At 37.8% G+C, this 24,272-nt stretch overlaps 3 protein-coding genes across 3 annotated transcripts in view; 2 read left to right on the top strand and 1 right to left on the bottom strand.

The window, feature by feature from the left end:
* The first annotated feature begins 334 nt into the window (after positions 1 to 334).
* Positions 335 to 1,404, top strand: LOC124211126 (centrosomal protein 20). Its single transcript, XM_046609890.2, has 3 exons — positions 335 to 698; positions 837 to 1,046; positions 1,166 to 1,404. Exons 1-3 carry the CDS (start codon positions 671 to 673, stop codon positions 1,300 to 1,302), a joined length of 375 nt encoding a protein of 124 aa, XP_046465846.1. The 5' UTR covers positions 335 to 670; the 3' UTR covers positions 1,303 to 1,404.
* Positions 1,405 to 1,548: 144 nt separating this feature from the next.
* On the bottom strand, positions 1,549 to 15,919 carry LOC124211519 (something that sticks like glue). The gene is made up of 16 exons (XM_046610654.2): positions 15,810 to 15,919; positions 14,299 to 14,481; positions 13,807 to 14,041; positions 13,400 to 13,639; positions 13,117 to 13,283; positions 12,659 to 13,027; positions 12,318 to 12,579; positions 11,932 to 12,196; positions 11,495 to 11,804; positions 11,294 to 11,363; positions 10,844 to 11,131; positions 10,526 to 10,756; positions 10,155 to 10,445; positions 5,077 to 5,334; positions 4,727 to 4,978; positions 1,549 to 4,616 (listed from the first exon to the last, which is right to left on the bottom strand). The coding sequence occupies exons 2-16, from the start codon at positions 14,462 to 14,464 to the stop codon at positions 2,153 to 2,155; spliced, it is 5,868 nt and encodes a 1,955-aa protein (XP_046466610.1). The 5' UTR covers positions 14,465 to 14,481; positions 15,810 to 15,919; the 3' UTR covers positions 1,549 to 2,152.
* Positions 15,920 to 18,395: 2,476 nt separating this feature from the next.
* The window catches only part of LOC124211684 (fibrillin-1), a 62,926-nt gene continuing 57,049 nt past the window's right edge, over positions 18,396 to 24,272 (top strand). The window contains exon 1 of the mRNA XM_046611006.2: positions 18,396 to 18,875. Coding sequence (XP_046466962.1) covers positions 18,824 to 18,875 — 52 coding nt within the window. The 5' untranslated portion in view covers positions 18,396 to 18,823. The remainder of the gene's footprint in view (positions 18,876 to 24,272) is intronic.

The following is a 24,272-nucleotide window of genomic DNA, read 5'->3' on the forward strand; positions in this document are numbered from 1 at the left end:
ATAATACAGTCGAAATTTGGCCGATTTTGAAAAATACTCTAATCAATTCTTTGATGCACTATATCGACGTAATTTTTCGAGAGGAATCGATTGCGCGCAGTCCGGAAAATCATCGGCTACTTCATCTCGCTTCTTCATTTCCTCCATTGTTTCACACTTCTCATTAACAATTCTACATTTCTAAATTCCTCGAATAAATATATAATTGAGATCCACTGACCTAGCCACGTGGGTTTGGGCCTGCGACATTTTGCCTCGTCAATTTGACGCCCGCGAAAATAAGGTGAACATCCAGCCTCAACTCGCTCTTTTCTCCCTAGTTCGCTTCGCCAGATGGCAGCCCTCGGAAATCGTCGTGTGTGTCCGCCGTTTCTACGCGACGACGATTTCGAATGAAAAGCATCATCATTCGATATACGATAACTTACCATATACTTTCAGAATATTTTATTTTTGAAATGACAATCAATTTTTTTCAGTTATTCAGCGTCACCTGCCGAAGTCGGAAATCAGATCAACATGCTGAAAACGATTTTATAAATTAAAATTGAGATGAATGTTCCCCTTTATTGTAACCTTCTACATGACCACCTGTCATTTGTTTTACCGTTTGACAGCTCCGCGGTCATATTCACTCCGAATCGATTGACGCTGCGAACGCTCTTTGATAATGGCAACAGAAAAGGACTTGATCAATGGTGAAACACGAAAAAATTTATTTCTATATCAAAGTATTATAAGTCTAACGAATATGTCTCCATACTATCATAGCTCCTGGCATTCTTCCACTGACGCTACACTACTTCTATGTCATTAAATATTATTTTTTTTTCTAGCTGTGAGAGATTCTCTGGAGGCTGACGGCAAGCTGGGAAGCATGAAGGCAGAAATGCGCACAGAAGTAATGAAGCTTCTGGATGGGTCAAGCAAAAATCAAAAATCCACCCGTCCGCATCCTCCGCACGATATTTTGGTCCTTAATGAATTAATTCGCGAATACCTGGATTGGATTGGCTATAAGTACACTTCGACGGTATTGATGGCAGGTAAATTTATGCATGTTTTGATATTTGGAAAATAAATCGCAACCACTGCTCTTTATCCACGCTACTAAAACTTGAAAGAAAAATCTAATTTGAGAATTATTTTTACTCTAATGTTACAGAATGTCAGCTCCCAAAGCAGCCGATAGAGCGGACTTTCTTAGCACAAGATTTGGGAGTAAAGGAGAACGAGAAGACGAAGAGTTCACCTTTGCTGATTAGTCTTGTGGAGACCTTTAAGACTCTCAAGAATACTTGAGACCTTTTGAATTTACTTGAGATATGAAACCGTGCTATATTTTCTTATTGTGTATTTATAATCATTTTATAATAAAAGTGGTATTTCCCAATCGCATGGCAATTGATGTAGTATTTTAGGATTACCTCCTTATCTTTCAACTATTTAAACAAGTGTAGTTATGCAAGATCGGGAAGTCTTACTTACGAGTACAATAGAATTCACTTTTTCAACTTTTATTTTTTTATTCATTTATTTTCTTTTAGTTTACAACTACATATTGAAAGTACATATTACGAAAGTATAATATAATGCTATTCTTATTCCTGCAGTTGCTGAAATCTTATTTTTCAAGATACTATCGATTATTATGAGCTAGGATTGCTACACTGTACATCATTTCAAATAATAATGAATGTTCTGGTATTACTGTAAAATAGCCGCGGAAACAAAAATGAAAATTTTGTAACACGTAATTACAAACATTGCATTTTACACGTGGACACAGCAATGAATAATGAAGTGCTAAGTAATATTCTGGCACACTTGCAAGAAATGTATGACAAGACTTAAAATAATATTACTATTATAATTTGAATGACAGCATATTGATCGAGTCGAAATTTCTTTTAATTAGCAGTTATTCTTTTGTAAACCTTAATTCAACTATCGTCAAACACTGTTGCGTAAAGATAAATATGATTAGACATTGACAGTTTTGATATCCTCAAAACAGTATAATATAAAATAAATATAATAAGTCAATTAAAAAGTTTTTGCCATAGCATTAATTTGTATTATGACAGTGTTTCATGTTTGCAATATCCGTGTTAAGCTTACCCAAAATGTTCTCTTTGCACGTTTAGCGCCGTCATTTGTGTTTTGATTTCTTCTTCTTCTTAGAAGGTTTGTTTTTACTTTTCGATTTCTTTGATTTTTTCCTGTGTTTATCTTCCTCCGAACTGGAATCTGACGAATCTGAGTTTGTATCAGACTCGGTTGTGCTTTCTTTTTTAGCCGACTTACGTTTTTTATGCTTCTTACGCTTCCTCTTCTTCCTTTTAGGGGAGTCATCTGAACTGTCAGAATCCGATGATGAAGTTTCAGTTGTACTTGTATCGTCTTCAGTACTCGTTGAACGAACACGTTTTTTCACTAGTTTAATTTCTGACTCCTTTTGCGGCTCAGTAACGTCTGGTTTAATTTTTTTCACGGTAACATGAGTTGACTTGGTCTCCTCACCATCAGATTCAGAATCTGTAGCCGAATAGTCAGGTTCAAAACTGGCCTCATCTAAAACACTGCGCTTCCGATCTGAGACGAGTCTTGGATTTTTTCTCTGCTTCTTTACTTCCGTGGGCAATAAAGTTGAATTTTCGAACACCGGTTTTACTGCAATTGCTTGTGACTTTTCTTTAATGATTGACTCATCTTTGTGCTTCGATTTCTTCTCCAAAGACTTTTCTTTATCTTTTTTGTGTTTCTTTTCCTTGCGTTTCTTGCGATCCTTGGATTTGCTTCTACTTCTATGTTCTTTTTTACGTTTTCTGTCTTCCTTGACTTTCTTATCCTTCTTTTTATCTTCTTCGTCCTCTTTGCGCTTTGCAAAACTCATCTTCATTGGATCATCTCGTTTGTAAGCTATCGGAGGGGTGCGAGTTTTCCTATCTCGCTCTCTCTCGCGTTCATTTCTCTCATTTCTAGATTCGTTTCTAGCCTCACTTCTAGTCTCATTTCTGTTCATTCTAATGTCCCCGCGGTCTGTTCTAGATTCTCGATCCCCTCTCGATTCATTTCTATCTGACCTCGATTCGTGACGTTCACTTCTAGATTCATTTCTATCCCTTGGACGGTCGGTTCTATCTCTATCCCTCTTTCTCTCATCCAAAAAGACTTTACGCTCTGGGTTTGAGACGGTCAGTGGTGGCTCGATGCGCCTTTCCATCAATGGAGAAATCCTCCTTTCTCTGCCTGATCTAGGTGATCTGCTTCTGGATGTACTTTCGGTCTTAGATTCGTGTCGATCTAGGAATCCTTTGACAGGAATGACTTTTCTTTCTTTATCATCTTCAATTTTATCGCCGAGTCTCTCCTTCGCCGATAACCTTGTTGGCGAATGAGATTCAGGAACGGGTTTGAACTTGGAGCGATCCAACTTTGCTTTTTTCAACGGCTCAGCGATTTCAACATTTCTTTCATTCCTTCCAACATTTATAGTAACGTTTACACTTTTTCGTGGTGGCTCAGGGTCCAAAATCTTTGGCTCAGGATTCTGATACAATATTTTACGACTTTCGCTTATTTTCTTTATCTCTATAGGTCTAATAGCATTGATAGCTTTTTGGAATATTGCATTCTCAGCACGCTTCAGTACCTCTGATGTTACAACCTTGGTCGATTTGGGTTCATCGGTATTTACCTTTTCTTGTGGCGATTCAGGGACGCTGTCTGATTTTTCAGCTGTCTCATCTCTTTCCCATTTAGATAACTCAGGAACAGGTGCAAGGAATTCGTCTTTTTTAGGCGATTTCTCGACATTTTCAACTCGTTCCTCCTGTTCTTCTTTACTCTGTTGCTCAAGCGCTAGAGAATAATCTTCTGTAATCAATGTTTTTATTTCTGTATCGTCCAGTCCGCCATACAACGAATCCACTGGTTCAGTTTCAGCTTTCAATTCGGGAATGGGTTTGAAATTTGGATTTGGAGGATTCGCGCCGAATTCTGGCTCCTCTGAGCATTCGGGTGTACTTTCCTTCAATTCTGGTGGCTCAGGATTTATGGCCAAAGATTTCTTTTCAAATTCTTCGGTCACTATAGGTATAGGAGCTTCTTCGCAAATCTTTTCTGGCACAATTTTTTCCACTTCTAATGGCTCAGGTTTAATCTCTTCCGCCACATGGATTGGTTCTTCGATACGCGGGACCTCAGTTTCGTTGACTTTCAACAGAGTTTCATCTTTAGCCGCTTCTTTCAATGCTGCTTTTTTCTCTTTATCTTTCTCTCTCTCTTTTTTCTTCTTCTTCTTCTTCTCTTTATCATCAGTGTCCTTTTTCTTCTTCTTATCCTTTATCTTCTTTTCTTTCTTCTTCTCATCCACTTTATCATCGTGGTCTTTTTCTTTCCTCTTTACCTTTTCTGGCGTTTGATCCTTAGCCTCGTTCCTCGACTTTGGTCTAATTGGACTCTGGCTCTTGCGTGTTCGTTTTCTGTCAACCGAATGCCTCTCGTAACGTTCGTGACGTTCACGATCTGGATCGTAATCACGATCACGTTTGTCTCTATCTCGTCCTCGATTTTTATCATCTCCTCTGTAACGATCTCTATCTTCTCGATATCTGTAAACAGAAATTCATACGTATAAAACACTGCGAGGATTATAAAACGATGCAACCGTCCCATCGTTTTTAGACATACTGATTAATTCAATAGTGACAAATCAAATTACCGGTCTTTATCGTAATCTCGTTTCTCAACTACTCTTTCTTCCTCCCTGCGATCTCTTTGTGGGTGTCTCTCCTCACGGTCCCTCTCCCGTTCTCTTTCTCTTCTGTCTCGTTCATCCTTCTCTCTTATTCCTCTCTCCTCTCGATCTCTCGGAGGTGGCGGGACAATCTTTTCTCTCTCTTCTCTTTCCCTTTCTAACCCTCTTCTATCTCTGTCCTCTCTATCTCTTATACGATCGTCACGCTCTCGAATTCTGTAACAGAATAACACAGATCCAGCATAATGAGTATATATCGCCACCAGTTTTGGATTCAACTTTCTTATTAATCAATTTCTAATATTATAATTTACCTGTCATCTCTAATCGGCAATCTGTCCCTGTCCTCCAAGTCTAGATCTTTGGACGCATGGTCACGCTCACGTTCTTCGCGCTCCCGTGATATGCGCAATCTATCACGATCTTCTTTCACTGGTCTCTCGAGGTGGTCAACACCGGGTGGTGGCAGGTCATAATAACCCTCGGTTCCTGGCGGTGCGACATCGTCGAATCTCTTTGGTGGCGGTTCACGATTAGGACTAGCAAAGCGTTGCGGTGGAGGGCCTGCGTACCTGGTAACAAATAATTATGCATTAGGTAAAAGATAAAGAAAATTCAATGGCCTAAATTACTGGTTTTTATTTTTTCCCCCACATCCAAATTACTTTGGGTCAATCAGAAACTAGCAATGACCAAAATTTTCAAAATATTGGTTCTAATTTGGATCTGAATAATAGGGATCGGATAGCAGACAAGAGTATTATATGAAAATTAGAGTAAATCAATTTATTGCAAAACGTTCGGAAATAATTTGAAATTTATACGCAAAGTTACACAATCAATGTGAAATGCAACCGGTTTCAACACCAGTAATATCTTACACATTACTTTCATTCGTTTTGAATGTGAAACCAACTTATTATTTGATCGTTAGGAAATTGGTTGTCGTAAAGTATGGCGAAGAGAAGCTTTCTGGACAGCAACCTTTAAATAATTATATATCTTACAATAACACTGCTTTTTTTATACTAACATTTCATATTATCGAAAATGAAACCATTGTTGAATATGAACTACACAATATGAAATATTGTAACATTTTTATGGATATTTTCAACACAAGCTCGGTTTGGTGGTAAAGAATTAACAACTGTGTATGCCCAAATCTCTCAAGTTTCATTTTCGAAATTGAAAGGCATAATAAAAACCTAGAAGGCTGAATTAGTTATAAAAACCTTAGACCTTGTGTTGACGGTGCCAGTTGCTTTTAACCGTTTTGCTGAAAATAATAATTAGTACCATAGTAATACGAAATCAATATTTGTAACACTTTGATGTTTTTTTACTGGTCAGGAGTACCGTATCAAGTACGGAGTAGGTAAGAAGTTTTTTTAAGCTAAACAAGAAAAACTATTTCTTATGGGAAAAATTCAGGCATGTACTTTCTTCAATTGTACTAACACATCGATCGAATGAAGGAATAAAATCACTGAGAATCTTAATTAAATAATTACCTACCGAATACACAATAAATGGCAATTCATGCATTCAAATTTAATTGATAAACATACACATGTGTCTGATATGTACATCTGTAAAAATAAAATCTTTTGTTACAAATATTGATTAGGCCCTGAATTCACCTGAATCAGAAACCATGCCGACATGTTGGCTGCTGGACAGGACCCGTAATCCAGGCTGGTTTCGTGATGATCAAAATCTCTTGCGACCTTCTTTCTTCATTCACTTTTTTCATTCCGGGTAAATTCTTTCATTTTATTTTTTTACAAACACCAGTTTACAGTTTCAGTTTTAATATATCGTAATTCGTTACGGAAAAAGAAAAAAATTAATTAAACAGGAATAAATAAAGGAACAGAAAAGATGCGAGACTCTTCCAAGAAACTCCCTTAGATAATAGTCATAATAAATAAATCAATATTACATATATAAATGTCTAAACAAAATATGAGAAGCACAATGTTTGCGTATGATTGTGAACTAATTCAACATCTGTAGCATGTGAAAAATTCATATAATAATTGAACTAATGGTATTTAATATGGTTTATAAAGGTTCGTCAAGGCTTTCACCATTTCAAACGAATCGTAATTTAGTTTAATTCAGTTTTTTTGAATAAAAAATGTAGTTATCTAATTCTTTTCGACGAGATCAATCTACAAATGCTGCATTTCCTCTGTTGATTACAATTTGTTGAATACAGCAGCTTGCAGTTTGTATATCTAGAAGAATCTTCAAAAGCAGTGAATTGTATTCGAAGTAGTTGTAGAAAATAGGTTTTACAAAAGTAGTTCCGAATTTTGTCAAACAAATCTATTTAATTTATACAATATTTAATTACTATCAGCTGTAACGAGAATGCCAGTAACAGTTTAGAACATTTTTCACTTGCTACTAATGATTGCGTGGTTTTAAAACTAGTGGAGATATACTTTGTGACATTTAAATCACAATACTTAGTGATACTAAATAACATTTTTTTGAAAGTATTGTATTAATAATGTACCGCGTATCTAGTGAATAAATCCATTCGTAACATAACATACATTACCATAACCAACATTTAGCAAAATAGAAAACTGATAATAGTTCATCTATGTGTATTATTTAATATACATACATCCAACATGTGGATACTAATGTGGTGACACAAATCAAACTTTACTTTCTATTGGTCCGTTCTGGATGAATACTCAAGATTTGACAAACCCAGTGATTCGTCAATAATAATATTATTTGCTCAAGTCTTGATATACCAGAAGAAGAGTTTACGACCTAATAAAGTATCTATTTCAGTACTGAGAATAATTATATTAGCAAAACAGTGAATCAAGACCCTAGTCAAATTTTTTCAGTACACTTGAAGTACTAAAAATGAAACATTGGTTTATCTGATATGTATACACCTATAAATAATTTATACATGTGCACAATTATCCTTTGTAATTCAGAATTCATGTTGACAAGGATCGATCTTTAAGATAACTTGTTGAAAAAACGAAGGTTTATAAGCTTATGATTAACGTGCGTTTTATTCGGCACATACGGAATAATGGAAGAATTGGATTTAAGCATGAGATATTCCTCTACAAGTAAATAAATTGACTGTGTACCAGTGCACCTAGGTGCTATTTTACATTTATATCTAAGAGTTGTTGTAGCGGTTTGCTTATGTGAATTCGATTCACTGCCTTAGTGTGCAATGAGTATATCTTCAACCTGTCTTACCCTGTGTGTTAGAAAAAAAAGAAAATATATCGAATGTAACTAAATGCCAATGACTTGCATTGCCCATTACAGACTGTTCATGGTTTGTGTTTTCCTAATTCGCCACAAAATTTGGTGGCCATGTTATTCATGTTTATATATAAACATATAAGATTTTCTATTTTTCGATAATAAAATATTCCAATGTAATGGAAAATTTTATTCTCTTCATTTAAAACATGAGTTATGCAATCTCTACCAGTTATTATAAATTTTTCTGTCATTCTAAGTAAAAGTTAACATTTTTTCCGTTTCCCTGTTTAATTATGATTAATTCAGAGGTTACATACTTGTTAATAATCGGATGACAAAGCAGTTAGGTCCAAATGTATAAAAAATTATGAGCTATCTTGATTTGACACTGATGCCTTGCAAAATCATCGGTTCCATGTCATTTGAACCCATCACTACGAGGTAAATATAATTAACATTTAACAATGAGAAAGTTTTACGTTGCATTGGTAGATTTTCAATACACGATTTTTTATTCGAGATTACAGTCGTCTGTTTAATTTCTCATCTTTTATGTCTAATCAATTAAACATCTGAGACAAGGTACTGCACCAATAGTAACAAGCGGCCGTGAAACAGTAGTAGCAGAAAAAAAAATTATATTCCTATTCTTTTGATTACCGAGTGAGATGGGAAAATTTATGCGTTTTCAAATTTCAGACATATGTGTAATTTGGCTTACAAAACACAGAGATTGACCTACCATACCTTTATAAACGGGATGCAGTTAGAAGAAAGATAAGTATAGGAAAATTTTTTTTTTCAGTTCAATGGTTCGAATTATCTGAATACTGACCAAAGCTATAAATACTTTTACATTATATTATATCTTGAATAGATATTGAATAACTAATGACATTGATAGACTTTTCTTTTCAAGTACCTGATCATATAAATATTAAAGTTGTATTTAAAGCTACATAACAGATATCACAGTTTAGGTAATAGTCAATGGGGAACTAATGACTATATAATACTTTAAGATTACTTTAAAAGACTTCATTAAACACCTATAACTATGTAGATCGATAAATGATTTATATTTTTATACTCGTGGTCGGAGATTGAATTGTTAAACAATAGAATGAATAGAAGCACAACATTTGTAATAAAAAAAGGAAAACAAAATAACGTGTATCGTAATCTAGGGTTGCTACACCGTCATCGATAAGTGTACAAAGACATATTATATGACTAGTACTCGAGACTGAATATGTACGAGTTGGGCAAATTCGAGATTGCCACACTGCTATAGTACCGCGGTCTTAAACTTAAATATCAGTAGTAAGTTATATTGTCATACATGAAATTTATATTAGCGAAATTTACGTAATTAAATCTAGATTTGGGAATGAAACAATAGAAATTTCTTATAGAATATCGAATACCGAATCGGCTCTTCGGATATATCACAGCTGGTTCGAATACGTACAGCAAATCTTTCATATATACCACTTTAGTATATGGATGCACATGTTCTTTATGCGTCCATACAGCATGTAAATATGAACATTTGACCATTGCTTCTTATGTATGTAAGATTCCCTTGCTTTTTACTAATTTGATAATTATAGTACATTATAGACGTGCATGGGGGAGTGTGTTTGATAATATTGATAAAAAGTGTGTTCACATTACTACGATACATACATTCATATAAAAATAGTTTCAGTCACATCTAAAAACTAGCATCCAAAATATGTATGACACAATTTTTGCTCTGTTTTCGCCCCCCTTCTGTATAGTAGAGGTCGATTGACCCATACTGCAGTATATGTGATATTCTTAGCTTTTCCACAGTAAAAATATAAGAATATCATACATCATTGGAATATCAGCTTTTATTGAACTCCACTATGTATCACCCGCTTTTCATTAAGTCTTTCTTTGTAACAACGGTATTTGTATAACACGATATTTTAGACAGTCGTTTGAAATGTTACAACCGAATAACGAAACCAGAGTAACAAACATCAATAGTAAACCGTGCAGACACATACCGTTGTTCACTTGAAATATTAAACTTGTGTGAACGTGTTGTGATGATAGCTTTACGTGTATTTGTATTAGAGAACTATTGAGGCAGAAATACCTGTTGTAGGAATCATAATAGTCTTTCCTGTCCAGTGGCGAAGGGCCCAGCGACATGAGCGGGGGTGGATGACTTCCGGGTCCAAGATGCGGCAGCAGTGGGGGTATATTATGTTGAGGGGGTGGGTTCCTGGCTGGATATCTGGGTGGAGGTCTTTCCCTTGGCAGTGGCTCTCGGTCCCTGTCCCGGAACTGATAATCATTCGCAGGCGAATCATTGTAGTAGTTGTTATAACTATCGCGTGGTTCCCGAGATCTAGGACGTGGATCTCTGTCTCGGTCTCTTTGAAATCTGTAATAGTTTTCAAGAATAACTACCATTGCTGAAGAATTATTTCAACAGTTACAAAAAATATCAATGAATATCCTTACCTCGGTGGCGATCTAATTGGGGATCTATATCTCGGTGGCGGATCACGATCACGATCCCTTTCTCTGTCTCTCTCCCGCTCCCTTTCTCTTTCCCTTTCTCTCTCCCTTTCCCGTTCTCTCTCCCTCTCCCTCTCTCTTTCCCGATCTCGATCTCTATCTCGATCTCTGTCTCTGTCTCTATCTCGCGGTAACGAACCACGCGGAGATACGCTTCGCGAATACGATCTGGATCTATAAAACAGTAAACCAATTTTATTGGTCTAAATATTTCACGTTGTTATACTCTAGGCTAGTCTAATCTACGTTATATTTAACTACCTGCTGATGGTGAAGCTTCGGCTTCTGGATCGTCGTTTTGGAGTACGGCTTCTCGCTCTTAACGGTAAAGGAGATCTGGACGAACGTCTTTTAGGCGGAGGACTTCGAGATCTGCTAATTCTAGACAGCAAGGGTGATCGTCTGCCAAAAGATCTGGACCTCGATCGCGAATACGAACGAGTTCTAGAACGACTTCTCGATCGCCTTCTGTGCTTACCCAATCTTCTGTCTCTCTCATCTTTTTCACGAAGCATTCTTTCGAAAGCTTCAAGCGGATCATCAATCACACTGTAAGTGAGCAATCGAAGGTAAAGCATTAAACAATGAAATTTCGCCAATCATTGTTAATACCTCTATCGAATCCTCAGCTTCCATTCCAAAGTCGTAATAATTTAGGCCTCAACAGATTTGACATGTCAAATTGCAATGAAAATAAAAATGTTCAATTACCCAGGTTGATTTCCATTGTGAATGTTTCTTCCCATTCCTGGTGGCGGTGGCTGGGTTCCTCTATATCCAACTGGAAAAACAAGGCAAAATGTTGTTGAAGTCCGAAAAAAAACCTATGAGAGATCTATAGAGAAATATTACTATCTAAGATCAAAATTTTTCTCAAATTGATAGTAGCTGTGCATACAGGAGTAAACTCACCATGATGCATTCCACGCAGAGGTCTTGTTGGTCCTGTGAAACCCCTTGGTGGCTGCTGAGGCCTGAAACCAGGGGCCTGATAAGGAGGTCTTTCATATCTTGGTGGCCCATAATGCGGTTCCTGTTGATGCTGATACATCGGCATTCTGTGACCCATGTAAGGATCTGGCAACAGTGGTGGATTATGAGGAGCCATGTTCGGCGGCGGTTGATTATAGTTTGGAGCAGGAACGCGATCTTCACCTGGTGGAAACGGCAGAAGCGGAGGTTGTGTGTTGGTTGGTGGGGGATGTAGGTGAGGTTCGTCGACCTGTGATAAATATGAAATAAGTATATCAAATGAATCTGCTTCATCGACGATAAGTTATTATCCACATTTGGCACAAAAAACTTATCTGTATAATTGTCATTCTAACTAGGATGTACTTTTTACTGACCGTTGGAGTGCCAGGTCGGTCTTCAGTGGATCGTCGAATGCCTGGATCATACTGCATTGGCGGTGGATAATGGCTTTCACCAGGAGGTGGTCTCTGGTATGATTTGGATGGTAAAGAATGATTTGGGACGTGTGGAGGAGGTCCGGACTGAGGGGGATAGTCACCGCGATGTGAGCGTCTAGGAGATAAGGATCTCCTCCGGTTCACTATTCTCTGTTCGGTGACTGTTCGTAGATTTTCTATCCTGCGACCTCTTTCGTTACTCCTGTTAATAGTGAGAGTATTAGAATTGCCATAAGACAGCTACGAAATGTTGATTGAGTAAGTTGGGTGAGTTCAAATATTTGAAATATTATACAAGATCCGAATGACAAGACTTGACAGACCTGTCGCTATGACTGTCCCTGCTGAAGCTTCTTTTTTGCTCTCTGGAATGCCTTTCTCCTCTGTAATCCTCGCGGTGATCGTCTCTGTCGATAACCGACGGTTCCCTTCGTTCCTTCTCCCTCTCTGGTGAACTTCCTATCGCAGGTATTGGTAGGAGAGGTTCAGTGCCTGGAGGCGGCGGTACTTCCGTCTCTTCGTCCGTTGTCAATTTTGTTACAGAATCACTCTGCAAGTCTGATTCTGAGGTAGACTCGGGAAGAACTGCAAAACAGGAAGTCACATTAGATAGAATTAAGTTGTTCAAAGCTACCCAAAGACCAGAAAAGTTAATGCCACTTACTGGACATCACTGGTGGCGGACGATGAAGGTCAAATTCTTGAGGAATCGCATCTAATTGAGGCTGTTGAGGAACAGGTTCAACTGCCATCGGTTGGCTAACTTCCTGCGCCTGTAATGGCAGAACTTGAGGAGGTGTTAAAGTGGCGGCCTGTTGGTTCTCAGTTTTAGATTGATCCGCCAGTATAACAGCTTGTGCTCTTTGCATAGCTGATCGATACGACTGTCTTTTGGCATAACCGGTTTCATTTTTGAAATTTGAGACTGCATTTCTGAGAAATCTGTTCGGTATCAGTGTTTCAGGAGATACATCCTTCTCGTTGCAATCGGGACACTCATGCTCCTCTGATTCAAGCAGAAAAGTTCGAATACCTGAAGTGTGAACAAAATTAACAAAATCAGTTGAACAGATCAGAAATTTTGTCAATTTAATCGAGGCTGTAGTCCAAGTCGATGCTCACATTCGTCGCAGAAAGAATTCCCGCAACATGGTATCATCACCGCGTCTGTTAACAAATCTTTGCATATTGTGCATACCAGGTCTTCTGGAATTTCTAATTTTTCTACGACAGGTTCTGGTTCTTGGGAAAAAGGCGGCCGTTCTTTCTTTCCTTCTTTATAGGCTTGGCTGAGGTAAAAAAGAGCATTCAGAATGAAATTAAAGGGCAAAAAACGAGGTTTTGTGATGTTGAAAGACTTGTCACACTCTGAAGACCATCAAGTCCTACACTTTTTGATACTCACTGGTCAATAGCTGGAACGGCGTACTGTCCCGTTGGTGTCATCATAGCACCTGGTACCAACGGACCCTCTACAGGAACCATAAAGCTTCTGGGAATCCCAGTACTCTTTTTAATCTCAATTGGTTCTTGATTAGAGCCCAACGGACAGTTTTTAATCCAATGACCAGGCTGGTGACACTTGTAGCAGCGGTAATTCGGAGGAACATCACCGGTTTGATTAGCCCCTCGAATTTTCATGTAACTGTGAAAGTTGATACAAGGTTTAACACCCACAATATCTGTGATACTGTACACTAGACATAATAAAAAAGAGAATCGGATAAATTCTCCGGCTTTTCGAATCTGTGAAATTAGTCTTTTAGGAATTTTTGTCACTTATAGTTAATTGCAAGGATTGTCTCTACTTACTTCGACGGATCGTAATCTTGAGTCGATTGAGTCATCATTGCACGAATCTTATCTTCTTCCGAGCCATCGAGCCGCGTTAGGTCTACTGACCTGCCCAAATTTGATTCATCCTTCGAATTGCCAACGGCTGGTCCTTCGTTCCGATCCCAAGAACGTTTTTGTTGGATGGTCAATGGGACCCTAGCTATGATTAAGCTTGTGTTCTTTGCTATCAAAGCATTATCATCGGTATAATCTGTAAAACAAAAAAAAAAAAATTATGTACTAATCGTGTAGCAAGATTTGGTGTTGGTAGATCCTTCATAAGGAATATGAAATTTAGCTGTTAATTGACTGAAGTAATCCCCAAACATGTGTCCCAATATCTTTAAGGAATACGATCAATGTCGATAGTTTTACATTAGACGTTCTATTCTGCTTGTTGGTTCGTCGGGATATCAGATGGACGCAGTTAAACTAGAATATGAACCATACAAAATGAATAATAATTACCTTCTTTAGTTTGGGCATTGGTTATCTGCAGGTCAAAATCTGTATTTTTGCCAATACGCTTCTGATGAAAGATTGCCTTTTTCAAGTCTGCCACAGAGATGTGCAGGCCGTCAAATGATACGGTGTCATAGTCTAAAGTAGACTTGAACTTGTAGTGTACAGACATCTTGCTACTTTAGCATGCTGAAATATTAGATAAATTAAAATACTTTGGACTAGTATCAGACAGTAAAATTCATCTAAATGTTCGTTTGATTTCCTTCAAGTATTTTTTACATGAGCAGAAAGACCATGCCAATTTATTTTCACCCAAGCATAGAGAGTCTCATGATATTCTGAAGCTCTTTGGCATGCCTGATCAATATGAATACATTTAACTAGATTTTAACATATTCGTGATCATTAATAATAGCATTAAGCACACAATTGTTCCATGTGTTCGTATGTTTAGATTATTTGATACAATGTTTGGATAATTTTTGACAACAACCAATGATGTGTGAAAAAAAAATTTCAAAATTATAGAATCTTAACTACGAAAAGAATAATTTCCACTTCATTTTATTCAATCATTGTCACGATGCAACGATCGCTAAGAAAATATCCTAATATCTTGATTCGGAGTTATAATTATAAGTCAATTGTCTTATCGATAAAATGTTAACAAATGGATTCACCAGTCGGCAGACTGAGGATTGACTTTCGATCAAATAAATTACTGATCTCGCTGTCCCAAACTTTTCACACACAAGTAAAAAAATTGTAAATTTTCCAAATTTATTACCACATTTAGCGGAAGACATAGTAGACGGCGTTAAATATTAAGAAGATTTTCCACCAGGGCTTCGGCAGTAAAAAGTAGTCTAGATGGTTAAATGAGTTCATGCCATGTGCGAGCGTAAGACACAGATGAAAACTTTGAGATAAAATAAAATTGGATTCACGATATCTCAAGGTCGATGGATTTCGTATGTAGTTACATATGTGTGTGTGTGTGTGTGTGTGTGTTCAGGCATATATTTATATATACATATATACATGAAATAAGGTAGAAAATTGGGCCAACGTATCGGTAGATGTGATGAATGAAAGTGGGAAAGGTAGGTTGTTTGATTTCGAGTACCTCGTGCGAAGTGATACCCTACATAGCCGTGAAATAATGTCCGAATAATTAGAAACTTGTTTGGTGATAAATTTAGACCAGGTAGATCGATTGGGTTAAAATTGTTCCGTGCACGAAGAGCAGCCAGGTGGTTGTGTGTTCGAAGAATATGGAACTCGAGACGATAAGATGAGATAAATGTGTAATTAAGTTGACTGGAGTAACAATTATTCTTCAGGCAAACCAAGTGTGTTAATTTGTTTTGGCGAGTCGGGCGTGAGGACGGTCCGCTTCGGAGTAAATTTCACTCGCTTAAATTCTGCTACTACACAAACGGGGTGAATTTTAGCCGCATTAGCGGTATCGCGAGATATTTGGAAACGAAGAGTGCCGTATACAGTGTACTTACGTTGTCATTTAACACAGGAATGATGAAATACGTGGTTCAATACGAGCTTATCATCGACTCGTTAACGCTCCCGAAAACATCACACTACGGCAACGAGTATACAAACATTGAGATGGATTAGCCTGGACTCCCATAAGGCGATCAAACCGTTGGTTCACCCTACGCGATGTTAGTGGCGCGGCGATCGCTAACCGCAAGCTGCTCACTCGTGTGGCGAAAAAAAAATGAGGTGTCGTAGGACATCCGACAGAAACGAAGCTTTTTAGGCTTTGGATACAAAATCCAATTATTTATCACTTTCTGAGCTATTTGTCGCACAATACGTATTTTTGATTTCTATTTTTTTATATATTATATATTACATATTACATATTGTAGGATCATCAATTATGTTGTGTAATTTATTTTTTTATTCTTTTCCTTAAAGAAACACGGATCGCAACAATGAACAAATTGAGGAGCGTTGCAATTTCCGTAAAGTTTCACTTATTCTGAGTTAGGTTCCAACCCCAAATGAGCGTTAAAAAGCTTCGCTTACAAAAAGCGTCACACCTATTTCGATGATTTTTGTTTTACTCTCTACGTAATTCTAAAAACAGACGTATCATGATAGTGAAAATTATTAATATTTGATAGTCAATTTTAGAGTGGTCGTTGATTGTAACGGTATTTGTGCAAGCCCACAGTCATTTGCTAAAAGTAGCTGCTCTGCGTGCGAACACAAGATTTTCGGTTGATGGTGCTGTAGCAAACCAGACTCCTTGCGCTGTGCCAGTATGCGCCTTACTTTATGCAACCAGCATCCCGTTCGCGTATACCGAGTCTTTTCTTATCGTACGGTACGCAATAAGGGACAAATGTCGACAGGCCAATCAAAGTGTGAAACATATTTAGTAATGAAGGAAGCATTAATTAATACCAAGCCAACGTCATTTTCATTCACAAATTTCATCATCATCCGTGTCTTGCATAATTATAATACTATGAAAAAAATCGACGCCTTATTCTATGCAATTATCATTTCGTGCGAGTACGTTGAATACTTTAGTCTATCGAGTATTCTCTTACAGTGGGACTGGGATTACGACATTATTATAGGCGGCCCAGGTGGTATTGACTCGATCATCGATTAATCCGATTATGATCGATATTGGCAAGTGTTTGAAGCCGCTTAAGCCGAAAGCGGACGGGTGGTAACCGGTACTGTACATCGTTAAATTGATTTTCCGGATGATTTTTTAAAACTTATTGCCGCGGTATGATTAACGCCGATTTGCAAGGAAGAACATACTGTGAACTCTTGTATATCGAGATTAACAACCGTGATTACCTCCCATTGATTGTCCGGACAGAATCTAATTCGTCATGGTCAAATATCTACGGTATAGTTCGAAATAATGTGATCCCGTGATTAATAACTGAAAACGTTGGGCCATTTATATGTATATGCGCCATATGCTTACGTAAATTGGTTAGAATTAATTCAGATTACGTGCAACTGTTACACGTGCTGTAACAAATATATCTACACAGTTATACAGTTTAGATATTATACTTATATGTATGTGTATACATACATATAAATGGGACCGTGATTCTATATGAAGACAGATGTGGAGCTAGCAATTTATACTTGCTTATAAGCGAGAGCTGAAAACTGTAAAACTAACTGACTGACAAGATAACTGATTTATTTGAACATCAACGTTGAACTCACATTGATAATTTTTACCTGCGACAAAAACATTTTCATACATCGAGAATAAAAAAATTGTTCAATATTTAATCGTGAAATTTTCACGCAGGAATGATACAGTTTGCAGGTTCATTGAAGATTGATGTACATTTCAAATTTTCACTTGGCATTTCATCAGATAGAAAATTGTCACACCGTATTTTCACGATTTCTCTGGACTAACATACGTATATCCACTAATTATACAACTGGTTAGTTTTGAACGATTGTTCCCTTGCAAGCGCTTTTTATCACGTGAACTTGAAACCCACGCGTTGTATTGAAGAGTCCCTTTTTCGATTGTACGTCGATCATATCGGACAAAAATCGAGATAATCTTCAAGTGCCGTTCTCGCAGTATTGCTTAATTATTTCTGCATGCATATTACATTGTGTAAGACTTGTTTTTTTTTTTTTACATAGATTGAGTCTAATGAAAACTCAAAGTTTGCGATTATTCAAGGTTGTATCCATCCGTTACATCAAGAAAAACGAATTCGTTAGAATTACACGAGAAACGCGAGTATTCGACGTGTTCCGTACAAGATTTTGGAGCGACGTTAAGTTTAACGATCGGCAATCGGACTGGTTTCGCTTGAAAATGTTCGCTGCAAGACGACTTGACATCTGAATCGTTACGAGACCGAAGTTGCAGCTGTGGGTTAAGGTCAAAAACATTCGGGTTTACTTACGTGACCCATAGCACTCGTCGAGAAGGCCTGCATGGTATAACGTGGCAGAATCGGTATCTGCTCTGTCTCAACCAGCATGCCTCCACGACACTGGTAGGCCTGTGAGTTCGGTCTTCAGCCTCAGTTCTCGAACCGCCTCAGTGCCGAGCTGGTCCATAACTTGGCCGATCGCAGCATCCGGACCACGTGTATCGTCCGGCTTACGATTTAGCGAGCCGATTCTTGAATGAAAACTACAGCGATCAGGAATTGGCCACGGCTGTGCGGCACCGGAAGTTAAACCTCGAGGGCCGGAGGATCGAGAAAATTTTCTTGTTTTTCATTTTCCACAAATATTGTACGGCTTTCGAAGATACGCAACATTATCTTCATCCGCGCTTCAGATTCTCGTTAATGTGATCAGGGAAATTTTTGAGCTATCGATTTTTGTTATCGGTTCAATTTATCGCGAAAAATCGTTGCAGACGTTTGAGAACTTGCGATCAAAAATGTATATTTTCATACGTAATTTCGATTAGCATAATCGTGAGTTGAACGGTGATCACATTTTAGTGGAGTGAAAAGTTGCATGTGCCGATTATAAGACGATGACTTATCGAACCGTGATTCTTGGACTCATCTTTTTCTCGGCCGCAGCAGGTATAATTACCATCTACCTCTAATCGTTTTATACTCTTTAGTTCTTCTCAGTATTATACCTCTGTTTTTATGTCCATGGAAAAATTATAGGATTTTTTTCATTCTTAATGTATCATTCTTTTTATAGCAAAAAGAGGACATTCAGTTGGATTGATTACTTTGTCAAATACTGCATGTTTTTAGAGAACATTCAGACCTTCTGAATTTTATAACACTTGTTTCAGCTTATTTACTATTAGCGATTAATGATCTATCCATTGATTAGACTGATTGTTTTGTATCAAAGTGGACGGAAATGACGAAATGAGTATAATTTTTCAGCAAAACTATTTCCCTGCTATAACTTACTTCCAATTCGACAATTGGTTCAATGTTAATTCTAATTATTTAATTTTCTACTGCTAAGAAAGTAACTTACCACGCTGAAAGATCTCGAGAAAATCTCCAGTTTTTATTCATTTCAGTACGTTCGTTTCATATTCATTTCCACATGTAATTACTGGCATGATTGTTTGATGGTCGGTGAGATGAAATGTGTTTTAGAAAAATGTAATAAGAACGCGACTGACATCGAATTAATCTCATCAGCTTCGTTAAGGAGTGCCAATCGTTCGGCTATGGGAAAACACTTGAATCTGTCGAATGATAGATCCAAGAATTCTTCTGACGCCACGCAGTAGCTTGCATGGAGGAAAACCAAACAAATTCTGACAGCGTGTAAAATCGGCGAAAGGCGATTTGTGCAACTCGAAATTAATGCGCTCGAACGAGGCGTCCTGAGCGAGATTGAGCATCGACCGAGTATTTAAGGGGTCCAGGTATTAGTTTTAAAAACTTCTGTTACATTGCCACTTACAGAGCATGCGCGTTTCTCCGCTAACGAGCGCTACGAATTGTTACACCGTGAGCTTTAAGAGCCGAGATGCTGCACAGGGTGTATCAGCATACCATGCACCGAGTCTCTCGGGTGTACAGAGGAAGCTTGCATCAAGTGCAACTTGTTCAAGAAAAAGTTGGACGTGCTGCTTCGCCCCTTTGCTCGTGCTGAGTGAAACGAAAATAGCATTAAGATGAAGAGAAGTGGAAGAGGAAGAAGAGGAGAGGAGAATTAAGGAAAATATTACCCCGTTTCGAGGTTTTATTCGGTCGTTAAAAGGAACGTTAGTTTCTTTGCTCATTTTTATTATCATTTTCCTTTTTCACACGTTATACTTGGAAGCTGCCATGCAGCGATATCCGTCTCCTAGAAACTGTTAGACCGCATCCTAGTAATTTTTTGTCGTAGGTATACCATCCAAGTACCGAGTACACATTGACGCACCGGGTGTTAATGTTTCTTTACGAATAATATGTACCACAGGAAGGAGACGCGCGATCTTTTTATCTCGAGCACACACCGGTATAAGCGCATGGTTTTATTGCCACTTGGCAAACACACGCCATAGATAATAATATACCTTTTCCTTTTCACCTCTTGTTTTCGCTTTTCACACTGTATACACAAACTTTACCCACCGCGATATCTGGGCCACGCCGCTTCGGGACGCTGTTTGATTATGTCAAACCATTTTTAGAAATATATGGATCAGGCGGGTTACACGGTCTCCGTCTTCCTACATTTTCTTATCAATATCGCCGGAGCTTCGGAGCTTTCCTCGTTCCTTGAATTGCTCGGGAAAAATCACGGTGAGCTTCGCGACGTTAGCGAGAATCGCGGAGAGTACCGAATTGAAAAAAGTAGCCCAACACGGTGTTTTACTTTTTATTTTCCACCGAATTACCCGAGTTATGGCCTTTTCGACAAAATGTTTCGTGATATTGTTAATAATAGAGATATTATACGAGCAGTTGTTTAATCTGCAATTATCGAGCTACTTTTTTCGCTCGCAAGCTCCAACGGGGGTAAAATTATCTTTTTTTTTCGCTATTATTATACCTGTACGTTGTTTCATGCCCGGTTTAATTACCATCGATTAGTCAACGACGAAACGCAGACATCTTAACACCTGGAAGCCTCTCCACGTCTCTTATAACACAACGCTGCGCACGCTTCCTGAACCGAGCAGCCGGCTTACCGGCACCTGATGTGTTGTGGCTCGTATGGACTGCACTCGTGTTCGAGAATTGTGTAATTTACCTAAATCACAGCGTCTTCCTTTCAGTCACCGAGTAGGCACGCTGGGTTGAAAAAAAAGGACATGTGAAAACAATAAAGACAAATTGAAGCCGGGTTGAATTATCAGTAAAAAAATGACGCCCATCTTACTGTTTCGGTTATTTTCATCCGATTATCGACTCTCAAAGTCTAAACGGAATTTAAATCGATACGCAAAAACAGGTCTTCAAAAAAAAAAAAAAAAAAAATAAAAAGGGAAAGGAAGGAACTTTTTATTTATTTTTAAACGTATAGTATTTGTAGGGGGAAATTTTTTTGAAAATATTCTATTATTATTGCCCAATTGTAAATTAAGCACTTTTCATCGATGAGGAAATCCCAGAATATACACATACTCGGTGATCAATGGACAGATTTTCAGGCAACCTTATCATCGCGGTATCAAAAGTGAAATCCGTGTGAACGCAGCCTAACAACTCGTTCACGCTACTTTTCCACGATGCAGTTTATTTTCTCTTTATCGGTCCTCGGCTTTAGCGGCTTCATCCGACTAAATATACCCGGGTGGATCTCGCCGAAAGACAAAAGTAACTTGTTGCTATTAGCAGATACTAGCGTCAAGACGGTATAAAGGAGTTACCGGCTCGACGAAGAAGCTATTTATCCATGTGGGGTGAATAGGAAAATTATCGAATTCTCACCGTCTCTGGAGATAGTGAAAATATTTTTCGTGATCAGTGACAGAAGAAACTGATTTTGCGTTTCAATTACCAAAAAAGGATCGACAATCCTAATTATTCAACGGTTGCAACGTAGATAGTAACGTTTCGATTCGCTAATATCAATTAAAATCGTGATACATAAACTCGTAGGTAGAAGTGAGATGGTTCATTTTTAATATGATCTTTCTTTCCTGTATTATTTATTTATTTATTTTTTTCACCACATGCCGACTGTTGGGATTTCACTAGAAAAACACGAGTGTATTGCAGGTAGTTTCGGGTGAACTGACGGTGGAGGGAAAGCAGTGCAGGTTTAGCGGGTTTTTACGGAGAGGTCAGACCTCCGAATAACGTGCTTCTCAGACGTTGCGTCACGCTGTAAAAGCCGAGGAAAAATAGCTACTGTGCGGTATTAGGGGCTCAGAGGAAGGCACTTATACGCGTATACCTGAAAAGTTTTTAAACCTCGTTAGTAACTTTTCAATGGGTAAGCCGACCTCTGAATCAGAGCTTTTCTTACTGCACCTGTAAAACTCCAAGAGCATAACTTTTCATCATAGGTACACCTCTTTACTTACATCTACGGTAAGTAGCGAGGATGCTTAAGTACGTACAGGCATTTATACAGACTCCGGCTCAGCATCGTCTGGGTCAATTTTTTTTCTCATAATAAATATAAGCCGCTAACGATAAGAAGAATCAGGATTTTGGTCGGCATATCTCAAACGCACTCGTCAAAAAAGTAAAAAAAAAAAAAAAAAAAATTATCCGTACCCTTGAAAATGAAGGTACGATATTTTTGAAAGAGAAGAAGAAAAAGAAAGTGAAACGATAAATCGAAACCATATGAAATTCATATCACGTGTCAAAGCCAGGGTAGCGTAGCTGGGATTAAACATAATCGTGAGTATTTAGATTCGATTTAAAAATTTTACAGGTAGACGATTTTCCTCGAGAAAAGTTTTCTCTGAACTTTGATGAAAGCTGTCGGAAATTTTTGCCTCGCATGGGTATATATATATATTATTCGTTCGAGGATCAATATTCCAAGAAGTGGAAATGGATCTGTCCGTCCTACTGAAAATTGGATGTTTCGCTTACTTCCGATTTCCGAAGTTGATTTTTTTCTTGAATTTTTTACCAACGAACAAAAAAAAAAAAAAAAGAAACAAAAACTCTTCCAAGAGTTCCAAAACTGCAGCGAGTTTTTCAATGAAAATTTGATTGAATACACGGGGGTAAGGCGAAAGTTGGATGGTCTCTCTGAGCTTTTGGAACTTCTTTTATTCGACGGAATATACATATATACATATATATATATATATATATATATATATATACATACCCTTGCAATTATTTACGATATATTTAAGTTACGGGTAAAAGTTTACTCTCTCTCTCTCTCTTTCTCTGAACAACTCTCAACTCTTCGAATAAGCTCGAACCTTCGCCGTGATAAAAGTTTTCAATACGTGTCGTCATACGATACGCACGTTTGTAAGGCTTTTGATTGTTTGACGCGTGTGTGGCAATCCGTACATACAACTCGATACCGTTCATTTTCTATGGCTACATTCAGTCATGCGGTCAAGTTCACTGCATTTGCATTTTAATTATCAAGAACAAAAAAAATAAAAAAATAAAATAAAAAATTGTTACCTTTACCGGCCATATTATCATGTTGAACCGCATTCGACGCGTGACTCGTCTACAAATGTTTCAACGCAATTACAGTCCGATTTTGTTTACGATGTTTGAACCTGTTTACGGCCTGAAATTTTTGAGGAAACGTTCTCACCTCGAATTTTTTTGTTCCAAAAATATTGAAAATTTCCGACAATTAACCGTAAAATTGTTTGTGAAAATTAGTCAGCCAGAAAGAAGGTCTAATGAATTTATCATTGATAACATATCGGGTTTTCCTTCGCGATTTTCTGATTCTGAAATCAATGAATAGAATCGCGACGTACTTCTGTAAGCCGGGAACATAGGTTATTCTGCAGATACGTCAATGATCGAAGAGCGAACGAGGCAAAATTTTCAACTAATTCAACACCTGGCAATTTGAAAGACTTGCACATCAACCGAATTGTCCATACAACGATTCATTGATCCCATTAAAAATTGAAACCTCTCAGCGAAATGTCTGAAAGCTCTCTCTCTCTCTTTAGACCGTCTGTACACACATGGGTTTGTACATAACACGTGTAGAAAGGTACTGTAAAACGTGAATGTACAGGTAAACGATACATGTATAACAAAAATGTCAATATGCATGTAATTGAATAATTTCGCCGCATATGTATTTAACATATATGTATACGTACACGGTGTAACGTCGAAGCGTGGCGCCTTGCCTGGAAGAGCCATTTTAACCTACACAGGGCTGTCGAAATATGAATTTACCCTCATCTTTGCAACGGACAGGAGAAGCCGACAGTCGATGGTAGTATAGTACGTCCGCGACGCGTACGCATTACGGTGATTTACATATGCCGCGCTATATACGGAGTCATATACATACATATATATATATGTGTATGTAAAAGCAGAAAATTA

The sequence above is a fragment of the Neodiprion pinetum genome, chromosome 2 (genome assembly GCF_021155775.2).
Source record: "Neodiprion pinetum isolate iyNeoPine1 chromosome 2, iyNeoPine1.2, whole genome shotgun sequence".
In the NCBI taxonomy this organism is placed as follows: domain Eukaryota; kingdom Metazoa; phylum Arthropoda; class Insecta; order Hymenoptera; family Diprionidae; genus Neodiprion; species Neodiprion pinetum.

Bases quoted from the DNA above. Each gene is read 5' to 3' on its own strand.
- LOC124211126 (XM_046609890.2), top strand. From the start codon at position 671: ATGGCAACAGAAAAGGACTTGATCAATG. The intron at 699-836 runs GTGAAACACGAA...TTTTTTTTCTAG, and splicing joins AGAAAAGGACTTGATCAATG to CTGTGAGAGATTCTCTGGAG. The intron at 1,047-1,165 runs GTAAATTTATGC...CTAATGTTACAG, and splicing joins TTCGACGGTATTGATGGCAG to AATGTCAGCTCCCAAAGCAG.
- LOC124211519 (XM_046610654.2), bottom strand. From the start codon at position 14,464: ATGTCTGTACACTACAAGTTCAAGTCTACTTTAGACTATGACACCGTA. The intron at 13,028-13,116 runs GTGAGCATCGAC...TTCACACTTCAG, and splicing joins GAATTCTTTCTGCGACGAAT to GTATTCGAACTTTTCTGCTT. The intron at 11,805-11,931 runs GTCAGTAAAAAG...TATTTATCACAG, and splicing joins ACCGACCTGGCACTCCAACG to GTCGACGAACCTCACCTACA.